This window comes from Tricharina praecox, assembly GCF_024521635.1.
Source record: "Tricharina praecox strain CBS 144465 chromosome Unknown BZA05scaffold_4, whole genome shotgun sequence".
NCBI classification, from domain to species: Eukaryota; Fungi; Ascomycota; class Pezizomycetes; order Pezizales; family Pyronemataceae; genus Tricharina; species Tricharina praecox.
In genome coordinates this window covers 656,655-673,250 of record NW_026250406.1, presented here as the reverse complement: position 1 = coordinate 673,250, position 16,596 = coordinate 656,655, and the positions used below count along the sequence as shown (strand labels likewise).

At 50.9% G+C, this 16,596-nt stretch overlaps 3 protein-coding genes and 1 non-coding gene across 4 annotated transcripts; 2 read left to right on the top strand and 2 right to left on the bottom strand.

Annotated features, from left to right (window-relative positions):
• Positions 1 to 3,608: 3,608 nt before the first annotated feature.
• Positions 3,609 to 4,341, top strand: BZA05DRAFT_442079 (uncharacterized protein; the record flags this gene model as incomplete). Its single annotated transcript, XM_051486723.1, has 4 exons — positions 3,609 to 3,941; positions 4,026 to 4,096; positions 4,160 to 4,210; positions 4,272 to 4,341. The coding sequence occupies 4 exons, from the start codon at positions 3,609 to 3,611 to the stop codon at positions 4,339 to 4,341; spliced, it is 525 nt and encodes a 174-aa protein (XP_051342514.1).
• A 2,955-nt stretch (positions 4,342 to 7,296) lies between these two features.
• On the bottom strand, positions 7,297 to 7,841 carry BZA05DRAFT_442077 (uncharacterized protein; the record flags this gene model as incomplete). Its single annotated transcript, XM_051486722.1, has 5 exons — positions 7,297 to 7,436; positions 7,489 to 7,497; positions 7,563 to 7,643; positions 7,705 to 7,761; positions 7,823 to 7,841. The coding sequence occupies 5 exons, from the start codon at positions 7,839 to 7,841 to the stop codon at positions 7,297 to 7,299; spliced, it is 306 nt and encodes a 101-aa protein (XP_051342513.1).
• An 893-nt stretch (positions 7,842 to 8,734) lies between these two features.
• On the bottom strand, positions 8,735 to 9,330 carry BZA05DRAFT_416072 (uncharacterized protein; the record flags this gene model as incomplete). Its single annotated transcript, XM_051485357.1, has 4 exons — positions 8,735 to 8,865; positions 8,993 to 9,088; positions 9,163 to 9,237; positions 9,300 to 9,330. 4 exons carry the CDS (start codon positions 9,328 to 9,330, stop codon positions 8,735 to 8,737), a joined length of 333 nt encoding a protein of 110 aa, XP_051342512.1.
• Positions 9,331 to 16,270: 6,940 nt separating this feature from the next.
• Positions 16,271 to 16,358, top strand: BZA05DRAFT_t78. The gene has a single exon. It is a non-coding gene; the product is annotated as a tRNA-Gly (tRNA).
• The last annotated feature ends 238 nt before the right edge of the window (positions 16,359 to 16,596 follow it).

Below are 16,596 nucleotides of genomic sequence, written 5' to 3'. Positions count from 1 at the left end.
CAGCAGATTCAGCACGCCGTGGACCAATTCAATCTGGACGGGGAGACGGAAGATTCCACGTCGCCATGCACACAGGAATCGAATGCGGTGGCGACACTACGCTTCCATTATGAAGAATCCGGCCGGCCGTCGCCGGCTGATTCTGAGATGGGAATTTTATGGTGAGTTTCTCTACGTCGTCTCCGTTTGTCTGACGATGTCTTTGACTTCATGTGCTGACATTTGTCGGGTTTTTCTAGTCCCTTCGGGGAAACTGGGAAGTGGACGCCTCCCCACCTTTAGTGGCAACACCAAAGGTGATGCCTACCAGTTGATCTGGTAGGCGGCCGTCAGCAGGACCTGGAGCCTATCTCCGCGGGATGTTTGCCTGTTGATCTGGTCAATGTCCGCCAGAAGGACCTAGGTCCTGCCTTTGGTGTCTGGCCGGCCAGTTGATCTGGTCTGGCCTGACACCACTGCGGCGGCGATGAGGATGGGCCAGCTGGGCCCAACCTCACGACCATCGTGGTGCAGGGGGTGCGGGGGTGCGGGGTTTCGGGACTATGCTCGAATCCATAGCGTCGCCTTCAGGAGCAACACCAACCGTCGTGAGATGGTTGTGACTGTTGCACACTGGATCGCCGCCAGAGTGAAGCTTGAAGACGCGGAGGCGGCCGCAAAGGGCTATGGTGTGTGCATCTGGCGAAGGCGAGAAAAACCATCTTGAGCTTCGCCGATACCAAGCTGTCCGCCGAGGGTTACCGTGTCCTGGTCGAGGACAACAATATCAAACTTCCCAACGGCGAGATGGTCACTAATGGTACTATCTTCCGCAACACGAGGAACTTTTCTTTTGGCCGATTCTGAAAGGGGAATTTTATGGTGAGTTCCTTTACGTTGTCTCTGCTTGCCTGACAATGTTTTTGACCGCATGTGCTGATATTCTTCGGGTTACTATAGTCCCTTTGGCGACATCTGGAACGTGGACGCCTTCGGCGCTGCGCCTGCGATAACGGGCTACCACCTTTGATGTTAACACGACCTGACTTTGTCGCGGATTGACTCTGATTAGATCCTTGGCTTTGGGTATATACCCAGCCCTATTTCCGCCAGTTGATCTGGTAGATGACTGTCAATGGGACCTGGGTCCTGTGTTGGTGTTTTGCCAGACAGATGATCTGGTTCATCATCCACACTGTGTCCACCGTTTATCGGGCTCCAGTGTCCTCTTCACGCGCCAATATTACGAAGCAGTCAGCCAGAAATATGTGCCACGAACATTTCATACCTTTGTTAACCCATACACTCTACCTATGATGGGAGAAGGGGGAAGAAGAACGGAGAATAATGGCATATTCTAGCAAGTAGAATAATGAGATATTCTAGCAAGTAGAATAATGAGATATTCTAGCAAATAGAATAATGAGATATTCTGGGTTGACGAATTCTTCAAATGCCACTGATTGGAATAAGTGGACCCCGCCGACGATAGAGATTGAGCCGGGCAATCCTAGCCCTGTCTTCTTGGGTTTAACGGGCGTTTTCCGAGTGCAAGATAATTCTTACTGATCATCGGCATTCCCTAAGTACCGAGTGCGCTGGAGCTCTGGAGAGTATCAAGGGGTTCAATCGCCGTACTCCCATGGGTAGGTAGCATCAGAGTAGTAATTATAAACTAGTAGTACTGTGCCCATCTTCTATCGCTCATTCCGTGCCTATTAGAATTTCTTTCACCCACTTTGGCTGCCCTAGCCAGGCCCTACCTGAACTGGCAGTTCATTCGCTGAACTGACAGTACTGCCAGCTTTCCCGTGAACAACTGCCAGACTTATCTAAACCAACTGGGAAATAACAGCCTCTGTTCCCAACTGAACTGGGAACAAAATGAACCAGAACAGAACTGTTTAAACCAGTGTGGCCATTTCAACCGGCTAATTGTTAGAGGTTCTGGCCTGATTCTCCCTCTTCCCCCTACTGCGCCAAACGCGACTGCTGATACGGCACCCCGCTGGGGCCCTCACACAGCCACACTGCGGATCCTTTGTCTGACTAAAGGAAGCGTCTGCAAGTGGCTATACAGCCTCACGGTCGCAAAAGAGCTGTATAAACTGTAGGTCGTTGGGTTGCCGTTTGCTATCTAGTCTGGCACTTACGGTCTCATCGGACTCCGACTCGCAAGTTTAGGCAGAACACAATGACAGTTACTTGCAACACTCGAAGCCCCGTGGCGACGCAATATCTTATGTACATAACCCCGCCACTGTGGGAAACACAGCAATACTCTTTCGTGGAGAATGAGCGCCTAGTCAGCATCGTCCCTGGCAGTACCGACTCTAACAAAGCGGCTGCACTTCTGCCGCCGAAGCCTTGGGAATACGGTACACCGGCAGACGCAAACCATAATAGCGGGAAGTGGACAGTCCGAGATTGGCGGATATCAGGAGGAAACGAAATGGATAGACCAGCCGCCAGATAACGGCCAGAAGGACGCTACGGGCCTTGTTGTTCATGCTCTTTTTGAGGGCTGGTGTCTTGTATAAAGATTCCATCTGGTGCCAATGGCTGGGTTTGTGGGACCAGTGCAGTGGCTCCATAGATTGTATTTGTTTTACAGAGCTATGGTGTGGATTGATTGAATTTCATTTGCTTCTCCATTATTTACGACGGCCATGCTGGCGAACCTATGTAGCTATACCTGGTATTGAAACCATTCGGAAATGAAGAAAGCCGTCAGTCGGCGATAGATTACTGGGCCGGTAAAGTCGTGCCATAGTGTAGCTTGATTAGTGAAATTGATCATCTTCTTCGGAGTTGCCTCTATTCTGCTGGACGGTGTTGAGGTATCTTTAGCGGTTACCTGGGGTGTTGTGCTCTGCTACCATTATATTGGTGCCATGCCAGACCGTTTCTACTTTCCGACAGGACCATACCCATCTTCTGCCACCACACTCTTATCTTCTGCCACCACACTGCCATCTTGTGCCACCGCACTCCCATCTTGTGCCACCATACTCCCATCTTCGGCCGCCACAATCCCATCAACTACTACCACACTCCCATCAACAGCACCAGCCCGCACCTGAATCCTCGCTCCGTCGCCTCTCTTCGCTGGCGTCTCCATACACAGAAGATACAACCCGTGTTAGGAGCTACTTCATAGTAGCTAATGATCAGTACGCCGTTTTACTGAGCATTTGAGCACACACACATCTACAAAACCCGAACCCACTCCGCCGGCAACATCGCAAAGTTGAACAACGACCACAGTGTCTCCGCTTTCGCATCTTAGGTATCACTCAAGTTCACCGTCGCACTCAATTCCGAAGAGTCGTTCCAGCGCCTGCACAAAATACCACCATAATCGCTTCATCATCGCAGGTCTTTGTGCGGTCATTCTGGTTCAAACGCTTACATTGTTTGCAGGGTGTACTGACATTCGTTCAACCGTTGACGATCTCCCGCCACGCACCAGTTCACCTTCAACCAGTCAGTTTTCCGCGCACGCGCACCCGCGCGTAGTAAATGGATTTTATTGCGCTGGTTTTGAAAATCCTAACGAACGTGGCAGGCCTCTACATAACAGTACAGCTTCTCGAGCTCGTCACCACGGTCCCGCAGACACCATCAACATGATGTTGAAGAACGCCCTCTTGATCGCCGGACCCCCGCTGGTGTTGCTTGTAATGGCCGCTTATGGATGGGGTAAATGGGCCGCCGGGCGTTACCGCAAGGCTCTAGACGAGATTGATGTAGAGGCGGGGGGTTCTGCCCTTGCCGGTGCTGCAGAGAGTATTTCCATGACAGCTTCCGTCACTACGCTCGCAGTTTCGGGGTCATCCGCGGCTGTTTCCGACATACCTTTGGTAGAACAGGTTACCATTACTGGAAATGAGGGACACCCAGAGCCATCAGCGGACTCCCGGATGATTCCTCCCGTATCTCACAACGCAGCGTGGTGGAATGTAACTACGAGCTCCGACTCCCTTCGCTCGACGCCCTCCCTCGCAACGGCTTCTACTTTGTGAAGCTAACATTGACCCCATTAGCCATTACACATGATACGTACGTTTCCCCACTACTCCTACGGCTCGCCTACATTGTTTCTGATACCGATTCCGTAGGGTTTTTTTCCTCGCCATCGCTTCCAATTTCACACAGCGTTGTGTTTTCGATCTTTTAGCTTCTACTTCCTGGCGTCAGCACTGACACCACTTGACATCACGCACCATACGTATGTTTCCCTGTCTACTTCTACGGCACCGCATTCATCGTATCTGACACAAATTCCGTAGGGGTTTTCTCACCAATGCTTCCACCTTCCCACAGCGCTACAGCGCTGTCGGCTCGATCTTCTGGTTTTAACCCGCTTGATTGTCTGCTTTTCGAGCGCCCCCTACCTGTCCTTTCGTTTGTTTTGCTTCCCAATCGTCCTTCGGTCTATACGCTTGAGACGATCAATGTTCGCTCTGCTTCACCAACTACACATCTGTTTCTCGTTGCATGTTCGTGTCTTTTCGCTGCTATTTGTTACTGTTTCTTAGGATTACGTTTCGCGGCATGGCTTTTTCTTCTGTTTCGGAGATATGGTGGGAATCTAGGAAGAAGGTATAAAAATTTGTTTCTTCGAGCAGGCAAATCTCAGCGGCCATCAACGAATAGGCTTTTCTTTTCCGCATTGATTGCATGCGAGCTATCTAGATCATGGCATTGTCCACCAATATCCTCCGTTTTCACGCCCCAGTCTAAAACACGACTTTCGTCGAGCGGCTCGGTGTCGCTTCCCCTACCCTTCGCCCGCCTCTCCTAGGAATGAAGATGGAGCACATCAGGGAAGTGATAGTAAGCGCACCACCTTCCTCTTTCTCGCCCAGGAGTCTCCCTACTCCACCTTCCCTCATGCCTCATCATCAGGGGATCCCACCAATGATCATGAACGAAGGTCCGGGAACCCGGGAGGAACAGCGAGTGACCCCGGCTACCTGACCTAAGCACCCTCCTCATCCCACTCTTGCTTCACCTCCGCCTCTCACTCTCTCCGCTCCCTGAGCTCCCACCCCGTCACTTCTCTTACTGCATCTTCCTCAGCGGCCTCTAGGATCTGTCTGCTCACAGCACTGGAGGAGAGAAAATCTAGGATGGCCTGATTGCACCGCTCGTCTGCGAAAAAGCCTCGGATCTTGAAGCACGCCTTACCCCGCCCTGGCTCTGTCGGAAGATCTGCCCACAGTCTCTGCCAAGTGGTGTCGGGTCTTCCAAGTCTCCTGGGCTAGAATCATGCAGTTGCACCATCCGAAGCGGTCGTCAGTGCGTCCCTTTGCCGCACCTCCAGGCTTCGGAGGACGGTGTTGTGTCTTCAGCTGGTCGAATCTTGAGGCCGGGTGCTTGGGGGCAATGGCCCATGGCTGGGATCTGGTCGGGTCTCTAGCAAGGTCTATGGTGTTACCGATACATCTTGGTGACTCAGGGGTCAGCCAATGCCTTGGGGTTTTGCAACTTGGATTTCCTGATTCCGTGCCTCAGGTATGCGAGTGATGGGGGTGGTACCATGGCAGTGATCGGGTGCCGTACTGGTTCAGGTAGCGGGGGCCCTTCAGTCCGCGATTGGTGGGGTCGCTGGCTGCTAGCTTGGCCCATTCGTTCGCCTTTAACTCGTGAGTCGTGGTTCCGGGATCCACCCGTGTACAGCGAGAGCCCTGGGGGTGAGGGCTCCCGGCATTTGCGCTCGGTGCTCTAACCGTGAGTTCCTCGTCCATGGTGACTGTGAAGTCGAGTGCTTCTGCTTCGTTGAAGAGCACTGTCTGCTTTGTCTGTCCCAGGTGGTCAGCGAAGAGGTGATGATGAGGAAATCTCCGAAGACACACCTGACGCGTGCTCATACGTGACCCCACTCTAATGAGAGCCGTGGAAGTCAGCTTCAGTCCGCTGTTTGATACTTGACGTCGCTATTGCTATCGTTGATCATTTGTTTGTAGCTTTGCTGGTCTTGGGGATAAAGCTTTCGATCCTCCCCTATTCCACTAAGAACCACACGCTAAGGAGGTACTCACTGTGGCGGGTCAGCAACAAAACCTGCAATTTAGCGGGTACCCAACTTGAACTACACAGATCGCCCACCAATACTGCATATCTGACTGAGGATTCCTATGGCAGTAGGCATGCAGAATCAGAGACTTTCACCGGTGAAGCTCTTTGTAACCATCCATTGCAGTGTCTCGTTGAATCCGGACTCATAATCCAGTCATGATCCAGTCACCATCTTCAAATGGTCTCACCTCCAAGATGTAGCTGATGGAATCCAGCCATTGAAATATCGAATCTAAATCGTGCTCGTGACTATTCTATTGCGCCGTCTAAATCGTCCATCCAATTGTTCCACTGCAACAGGATAAAAAACCACTTGATCCTTTCTTTCCCCTCCAGCATCACCACTTACAAACTAAACACCTGAAACCCACTACGAGCTTGCAAGAAAGACCAAATTTACCGACCTCACCTCATACAGACGCAAATCGATACGCCTACGATCTCGATTCTCTGGCCGACATATCGCAAAAAGACTTAAGCACCGAACCGAAAGGACAAACGTCGACAATGTCCAAGCCGCAAACGAAAAATCTCCGCCCGACGTCAAAGGTGGCTCAGTCCAAGAAGCCTCGCAAGCCCCGAGCCAGGCCGGCAGAAGAGCCGGCCAAGTCTCAAGGAGAGGCAAAGGGGACTACAAAGAGGACCCAAACGCGGTTTAAACTCCCCATCAACACCGCGAGGGGTTAGAGGGCTGCCGCCATCGCAGCAAACGTCTTTTCGACTCGGGGCAAGACTCGACTCGGCAGCGATTGAGGAGTTCATGTGGGGCAGGGTGTGAGGAGTGTTACAGCGTCAATGGGCTGTGGTCTTGTTTTCCGTTTTTTCTTTTTGTTTCTTGGGTTGGGTTCTGGTGTTTCTTGTCATTTATGGAGTTAGCTTTTGGTTTTCACGGTGGGATTCTGCGCATTTAAATGCTGGAGATAGATCATCAATGTATCTCCATTAGCGGTGTCATTGATCACGAACTCCGCATCTGTGCCTTTTCCTGTGGATATCTCCCAACGTGTTCGTAGGCGCCAGTTCTTTCATGTAGTAAACTCCCTAGCATAGATGATCGTATAAGCGTCTTGTCGCCAACGGCTGAATGTCCGCTTGCAAGGTAGTGGTATTCAACAGTTCGTCACTATGGGCCTATGGCAGGTCACGATGCGGGAGCAGATACGTCGGTGAGGACGTTTGACTACTACTTGTTCGTGAATTTCGTTTAACTAGTAGTCCCAGCACCCTGTCGATCTACTTGGTACAGAAGGAAGTGTGTAGCAGAACATCGAGTTCCTCGCGACCCTTTTTATCCATGGGTTCATGGCGGTATCCCCAGTAGAGACCCAAGCCCAGGCATCCAGCCGGAATGACGACAATATTCAGCCACGCGACTAGTCACGGTCAGTAGATGCGCTTCAACTCAACGTCGAGGGGATAACTGACACAAGCGAGCTGTCAGGAAACACCGTCAGTGATCATGAATGCCTATGATTCAAGTAACAAAAGGATAAACGTACCGTCGATCTTGTCATGGGAGTTCTTGTAGCCGTCTCCTCCCTTGTATGAAGTGAGACGACTTGGGTGAGGCTTCTTGGCCGCTGGTGGTCATTAGTCCTCGGATGAAATTGCAGGCGATGAATTAGAAGACCGGGAACTCACCGAGGCGGTAGCCATGGGAGGCCAACTTGAAGACGCTCTTGCCGTAAATGCGAGAACCTGCGCAGCGAGAACAAGTTCAATGAAGCTGCTACTAGCAGTCGGAGATATCATAAATTACCTGGAGTCATGATGGGCATCTTGAGAGTGATTGTCGTCGGTGTATTTTGTGGTGTTGTTGAAGACGTTTCTTGTCGGGAGGAAGAGGTTGGGGGGATAGAGGAGGAAGCTTGGGGGACGAAAGGTTGGGTTTGGTAGAAATGTGTGTCGTTGACCCGCTGCTCAAAAGACCAAAACAGGAAACATCCAGCGTCCTTTCAATAGCTGTAGCGCACCTGATGAGCTCTATCATGAGATCACTGGAAAGACCGCGTAATTTTTAGATATTTTATTTTTCTCCTTTTGAGGCTCTCCTTGTGAGGTCACAATCCAGCATCATGATCTCCCCCTCCGGTAGGATGAACTAAGATCACCCCATATAATCAGCATCGCTGTTAGGAGCCTTTTCTCCCATTTTCTCGCCCTCTAAATGTCAATATCACCCATTCAACCAGATCTTATCCAGCAAGTATCTTTCATTCCGGGGCAGCTTCAGGTACTCTGAAGTATAGCAGCAGGGTTACGCCTTGAGGCTTCGACGGCGGAACGCTTGTTTCGGATGCATGGTGATTGACATATCCTTTGCGTGTTGCTTCCCGTCCTTCTTCTCTTTCGCCGCTAGATTCTACTCAACCAGCTATCGTTCCTACCTGTGGGGGTTCAGCATATTATGGAGGGGTTCCTCCGCCCACCTACTTTAAGATTTGACTGACACCGACTACTATGGCGGTGCGTAGAACCGTGACGTCTGTGGCAGCGACTGGCACACGTCTAATGGCATCTTCCGAATTCAAAATTCGCATTGCAAATCACATGGGAGAGGGCCTACGAGAAAAAGTAAAACAACACGGAAAGAACTTAGAACTTTGACCCAGATACTCGTTTTCCAGATTTCGCTTTAACGGTGACTAAAATTGACCGAAATGTGACGATTCTAGGCAGCGATTTCCGCCTCCGACTTGCCCTTTTTGTTGTCGTTGGCATGCTTCTTGTCTAGGAGGATGCACGAGTAGAGGCCGATTGCCATGCAGGCTCCGGGAATACCGAAGCCGACGAGGAGGGCAGCTAGACGTCAGTTCATAAGTATCGCGGAAAAAGCGGAAGTGTGGTGGTACCCAAGCGTCCTGTCAATAGCTGCATCAGTGACCCTATCTCAATAAGGAGTGCGGGATGCTATGGATAAGGCTCTTACCCTTGTGGTCGTCATCGTGTTTCTTTTTGAGGTTCTTGTCCGGTCCCGAGGCAACATAGCGAACGCTGCCGCGGCTACTGAGCTTGTAGTAGGGAACTAGCACGTCCATACACTGCATAAGCTTCCGAATGGTGATCCATATAGTATGAGCCGGCGCAGCTGGGACTCACACTTGATTCCATTGCGCGACGCAATAGAGACTTGCTTGAGCTTGGGGAACACCTCAGCTACCGCGCAAGAGGCACCTAACGGAGACCACATCAGTTTTTAATCCCGTTGAGAATTCTGACTGTACGGAAGTAATTACCCATGCCAAAAAGCTTGGAGAACATCGGCATTATTGTTGTATCTGGAGGTTGGGGAGTCGAGTATGTTTCTGGGGATGTCGTTCCTGATGATGTAAGTTGTTTGATGTCGATGGTGTGGTGGAAGGGTCTTGGTGGAAAGAGGTGGGGCACACAACTCGCAGTTTCAACGCTTGCTTCAATCTATCGCGACATTGCTAATGTGTCCGGAACCGGTCTTTTGAGCCACGAATTGAAGGTATCACTAGCTACCGTATTATCTCAGATAACTGTTCGCTTTTTGAAATGGAACTAACGCGGAGAAGTGCACACTAGCGTGAATATGGTTAGCGCCGGCGCAGCAACAGAACATCAGCCGATTAGGTTAATGCGGCTGAAACTGCGGAAGCATCGTGGGAATGGCAGATGTAGAGCTTTACAGTACAAGTAGAGTACACCCTACAAAGATCAAGTCGATAGAAATCACGGAGACAATAATGGAGAACAACGAGGTCATTTTTCCTACGAAAGTAGCACCTGCCGACACAGTCATATCAGAATTCGCAGCTCTTGTTCTTACATCTACGGCTCAAGATGCTCCCGACAACGACAGACAACAATATCAGACTGATCGCTCGTCAAAGATGTCTACAAGGCACAGTGAGCGAGCTCTCGACATACTCGGTTGACGCGTCATCAGTAGCAGACTTAGTGGGCGCGCTAATGGCAGGCTCAGTGAGCGCGCTCATGGCAGGCTCAGTGGGCGCGTTATTGTCACAGTGGGCGCGTTCTTACGAGGCTCGGAAGGCGCGCTCTCGGCCGGGGCGCTCTCGGCAGGTTGAGTGGTGTACTCTTGACAGGTTCGGTGGGCGTGCCCAGCGAAGGTTCAGTGAACGCATCCTCAGCAGGCTCATCGGCCACTCTCTCAGCGCGCATGGGGAGGATGCCTGTTCCAGGTGAACCAGTATTAGCGAGAAGAAACAAGCGACTGGAAGGAGTAGGTAAGCGGTATATGATTGTAGAGCTGTTTCCCAACATCGGCAACACTGAAGATGATGATGTTGTGGCAGTCTGCTGGAGAGACGAGGTCTGAAGTGGGTGCTGTGCATGTGGAGAAACATCACGGAAACTTTGCGCTAGTGATTTTGATACTGACTAAGCGCCAAGCACCCGAAATGCGGCGTGTAAGAAGCGCGCCAAGCCTGCGTGTAGCGGCGCTAACCACTCAAAAAAAGCCAACAGTTATCCGAGATAATACGGTACACTGAAGTGAAAAGTTCCCCGTCTTTTCATCTTATCGTATCGGCTTCCAAATTGACGTTTTAGATCTACCCACACCACACCGAGAAAACGACAAACCCTCGGAATCGTAGTATCACGGTACCTCCGCTCAGATAATCGACCTAACCTAGCTACTATCTTGAAGTAGAGGCAACCCTGGGGGTGGTTTGTGGGCCGGAGCAGTAGGATATTAGAGGATCCACCAGGTCAGAGGGAGATTCTCATCATATCTGTCTATCGGTCACCTAGAATCCGCTCATACCCAGACTTCTTCGTCCATGTTTGCGTCAAAGGCGTTGTCTATTGCATCGGCATTATTTTAGTAGGTACTCCATGCTCAATACGGCGTATAGTGCACCAGCGCTCAGACTAGGGCACGCCCTTTCTCCATACCTGAGAGCTTGACGCCTAAAAATCACCATGCTTGGGAGCGTGCAGTCTAGCAACGGGCTATCGGCTGTGCTTTCGGTAGACGAAGCCGAGTTCACACATGATTCACCATTTAGTATTCCACATGGCTTTGGCATCACGCACGTTTTTTCTCGGATGGCATTGAAGGTACCGGGTAGACGAAGCGGGTTTCACACATGATTTACCATGTATTCGAGAATGCTTCATCATGCTCGTGAACCCCCTATAGTATTGAAAATCTACGCCTTCTTCGATCAGGTACCAGATTCCTTAGCTTTTTCCTCAGCAGCCTTTGCAGTCTTCTCGCGGACGTATTCATAGTAGAAACCATAGCCAACTGCCCACAGTGGGAATGCAATCAACGTGACAGGTGAGACTATTCGACGTCAGTTCGAACACAGCAGCGCATAAAACGTCAGGAGATCCATACTGTCGGAGCCTATTGAAATATCTGTCAGCTAAACCAGCGTAGGAAGCGCGGAAGGTTTTAGAGACTGTACCTTGCTTGGGATCATTGTTACCACGGTCACCGCCACTGTGGCCGCGATTCTGTCCACGATCGGGCTTGTAGAAGTCCTTGTCGAGGTAATGGTAATTTCTGCCAAGGATGGCCTTGCCGTGCACTGGTGGCGCATGTGAGCTTTCGAATGGCAGTATGCATGAGCAAGAACTGGTGAGACATACAATGAACGCTCTTGCGAACGAAACAGGTGCAGCGATTGGGGCTTCCGACCAGGCGCAGACACTATTGGGAAAGGAACATCAGTCTCTAGTCAGCTGTCTCTGAAGCGGAGGCATACTGGCAGTGGCGAATAGCATGATGGGCATGATTTCTGGATTTCGCTACTGGCGGATCGCGAATGTTCGTTTCGTGCTTCGGGGTGGTTCGTGGGGTTGCCGTTGGGTGGACAGTGGATTTGTGTGTGGTTGTGAAGGAAGGGGAGTGGCAGCCCAAAGTCTGGATGGGCGATTTCCATGCACGACACCCGATTTAGAGAGCCTCGATCGCTGAGTATTTTCTGTGCGAATAACATCAACTTTTACGACAGAGGCTTTGGCTCCTTCACAACTTTCTTTACACGATCGACTACTTATGTACTTAGTCACTGGTACTATGCCAGCACGTGGCATTGTTTGTGATATTTTTGTCTAGCAGACCGCTATCCTGGTAACTCATTGACAGGTATTTGCTCTCATCAAATACCGGACCATGGATCTTGATCTCTTTCTTGACCTCGCCCCCCCCCTCTCTCTTCATCGATACCACATATAAGACTCTTTCGTCGCGCCGCTTCCTGCGTCTTCACCTAAGGCGTTCTAAAGCTATTCGGTGCGAGAGGTGTCCTTATTTCACGCCTCGAATTGCCAGTGGTGGGGTACATCAACATCGCTGTGTGGACGGTGACTTAGGGCAAGCACACATTAGAGATCAGGGGCGGCTGAACCATAACCAATTCATCGAAGCCTGGAGCTGGGACTATGCTACGCTGATATTGAACAGGAGTAATGAAGACATTCCCAAATCGACGCACCACCTGCGTCGTAGTGCTGGACTGATGGTACAAATCCCAAAGAGCCTCGAACAAAAGAAGTTTAAGGTGCTGGAAAGCCTATCGATTGGGATAATCGGATGGGAAACGAAGGTGGGATACCAGCGATTTGCGTCCTTCTAGTTAAGCTGGCTCTTCAAAGACAGCGATGCGACGCATGGGTATTATTTATGTTCTAGCCTGCCGGGCAAAACTGGTTTTTATAAATAGACCGGCCAGCGGGGCAAATGACTGCATATGCGATCTGACCGAACAGCCGAGTCAGAAAATATTCTGGGTGGAACGGGCAAATTTATGTGCATATACGCGGACATCACAATAGTTTTCTATCGACTCAACACTCAAATCTTTCCACACAGCTCACGCAGTCAATCTACGAATCATCACCTAGGTTTTCACCCTCCTTCGCTTTCTCAACCCCCGTCCGGCTTCCCCACATCCTTTCTCTCCGACTTCCCCCCCGCTCTCCTCCCTCCAGCATCTCTCTGGGTACTACCACCGCCCTGAATAACCTTTTTTGTGTTGCTTTTAGCCGTAGGCCGAGCCATTATCTGGCTAGATTCTGTTTGGATACCTGAGCGGAGACTGTGGCGGCCTGATGTTGGTGCTGGTAGAACAGCAGTAGCGGGTGGTGGAGTGTTCCATCCATCGATACTGAACAGTTCGGAGGAGGCAGCTGGAGCTTCTGCTATTACTGATCGTAATGGTTGCGTTCTAGGAGGACGATCAATTAAGGCAGTTTCCGTACGAGTTTCCAAACTCGACAGATTATTGCAGTCGAATTCCGTTGCATGGCAGTGGACTGAACATTTGACGTTGTTCTTCATGCATACAACGGCACTTGCTGGTACAGCGTGAGGGCTTGCAATTGCAGGAGATGGATATTCGCTCGCTAGTTGATGGTTTTGCCGCTGCTGCGTGAAGTGTAATCGTGCCGGATAGCTCGGCCTCGGGAATCAGTTTGCTGGCTTCTATACAGGACTCGGCTGGGACTCGATTGAGTTTTACTTGCCAGCGCCGGAAAGTTTGTGGCCAGACTGACCTGCTCACAAATATGCCCAAAGACCGGTCTGTCCGTGAAAAGTTTCCCCACTGTCCGGTCACTTCCTATATCCAGTCACTTCTTCGGGGGCCGGTCACTTGGTCGGGTGGCCGGTCCATTTATGAGATACTAGTTTTGCCCGGCAGGCTAGAACATGTATATGGCGAACACGCAGACGGTATATTAATTTTCGTCGCAAACGGCGCCTCTTACACCACCAATACTTAGCTAGAAACTTGTGGCATTAACTGCGTGCGGATCTGATCCGCAACACGGGTTGTGCTAAAGTTCTACGGCTCGTCTCGTGAACTCACGCTGGAAGCTGCGGCGGTGCTTATGCCGGTTGGCCACCAAAGCGTATCCTATCGACCAAATTACTATTGCATCTGCCGGGCAAACAAAACACCAGCAGGAAGATAATTCCATCAGTGGATGATTGAATGCTCAAAAACCTGAGGGTAATTTTGTCAAGCGGATCTGAGCGAACGAGTGAGAGACAGATGGTGATTTGACTGCTTGACACAGAACACAATAGCCGACAACAGAGAGAGTATTTAAAGGGATATATAGAAGCAAAACCCAAATCTCGCTATATCCATTCCCCAAGATATCCGTCCGTTCCCACCGAAGTTATTCCCCAACTCGGTCTATTGATGCCTGAGGACATTAAACTGCATCACTGACAGGTAAGTCGTACCAATATCCTTAGCTATTGGGATAATCAGTCAGTAAAGTGAATACAAATTGGTTAGTGATGATGTTAGAAGAAGCTACACCCTTAGTGTCCGGCGGCGGGGTGTCACTAGGATTCGGGGGGATGAACCCTATAGTAGTTTTTGACTACTAATGTTCTTTGTAAGTATCTGGACGACAGCGGGAGGGGCGACTTCGATTGCCCCTCTCGCTGCCTTCGGGCGCCGCACCCTCCTCAGACCCTTCCGTCACGCAGTATATGCGTGCACCATTTGGCCGCACCTCTTCGACGACAGCGAAGGCATCAACCTTCGACTTGGTTACGAACATGTTCGCAATCCGATCAAGACGCGATCAAGACGCATAACCTCTCGCTTCCTGTCGGCAGAGAAACTCTCTCTAGGCTCTGACATTCCATCTCTTATAATCCACAGAAGCGGCGACGCTGAGCGAGTCAGCATGTCATTTGTAGCCATTGCATACGGCTGCTGCTCGGTTTGGGGTTCTCGTTCGGTCTGCAAATTGATTAGTAAAAGACGATCCACGTGAATGTGGGAAGTATAATACACTGACCTCACATAGATGCCACCCCCGCTACTAAGACGTACACCGAGCCCGGCAATGGTGATACCAGCATTCTACATAGACCAGTCCCGACCAAATTTGGGTATGGTCCGGTCGGTCGGGTTATATCCCGAATGCTCTAAAAAACGCTAGAAACTAAGCAATGTTTTGCGGCTGATAGAATTAGCAGTTAACCCGACGTCGGCCGGCTTGGGCCGACTGAGCCTGGCAAGGTCTGGTCGGTCGGGATGTATCCCGACCAGAAAAAAATCAGGTCTGGTCGGCCGACCGGCCTGGTCTATGTAGAACACTGGGTGATACCAGAATTCCAATGGTTCTAAGTGGTGAAATCAAGAGCCGTGACCTCCCTTCCTCATTGGAGTGGTCATTCCGACCTGTCGGACACCTAGACCGAGATAAAATATTATTCGTGAGCTCCTGCCAGTCGATGTAGCATATTACTTACAGGACTAGATCACGCTGAAGACGTTCATTTTTTGTATTGTAGTCCGTGCGGGTTCTTTGGTAGTTGTTGTAACTTGTTTGAGGGTGATGGTTGTGGAGATATGGTTGGTTCGTTGTGGGTGTTTATAAAGGAGTGGTGTTTGTGTCGGTGTCAGAATATTTTCGGTGCACATAGAAGAGGAGGAGTGAGTGGGGTGATGACGTGGGGTAGATGCATCGGGAAAACAGGCTTTTGCTTCAGGTGCGTGTTGACGCTCCAAGTCATGCACCGCACCCATCGAGCAACCCCTTTCCACGATGCAAGACGCCTAGTCAAACCCTTTGCATCGAGGCAATCCCTCCTGTACGCAGCCGATCGCCGTCACCCTGAACTACGCAGCATCCTTGTCTTAACACACCTTACTAGCCGCCCCTACTGAGTCCTGAGTAGGATCTCCACACGTGTGAATGAGGTCTCCTGCATGGCGACGTAGGCGTCCACCGTTCCCTTCACCAACGAAGACCCCCGTGAATTAAATCCAGCCCTGTGAACTCCGTGCTGGCTCCGCCGCGGGTACCTTGTCTCGCTATTGCTCCTTGCCATGGATACCAGGCTGCCTTCGCTGTGGATACAGCGCTGGCCTCGCAGCGGATCCATCACTGGCTCCGTCATTCACGTGACACCTCGTTTGCCCCTACTAGTCCTCATCGTGGCCACAACACTCACCCCGCCGTGAATACCGCAGGCACCCAACTTGGAACCACGTATGCATGCGACCAAGTGTAGGGTATCATAGGAGGCTAACTGCGTCGTGCATTGCGCAATGCCCGACTCTAAAAGTATGGACGCACAGCGGCGCTAATATGAATGAATTGCACCGGCGTTCATCAATTCCTTCTGCATTACCACAGCAAACAAGACTGCGTATGATCAGCACTACCTGCCCGTTCTGGCACAACGCCAAGGCTACAGTTCATGTCCTGCAGTGTCGTCCACGTAATATGCGAAACACGAGTAGTGCAGTAGTTAGCATGCCGTCCTCCCAACCGACAGGCGAAGGCCGACGGAGACGTGGGTTCAAATCCCGCCTCGTGTATTCTTTTTTCTTGTTTTGTTATGCGCGACGTATTATACAGTGTTCTCCATTGTCCGGCCCGTCCTGGGCCTCATAAGAGGACGGACGGCGTGCCTCGCGCCTGACCGAGCCTAGCACGTGAGGGCCACGTTTCTTTCAGCAGGCAGACGAGACGAACAACGCGCAGACAGCTGTCGATGGCAGTCCGTCAATTGTTGGGTAAAAACTTGATTTCAGGCGTGTACCTTGGGTTGCCGAG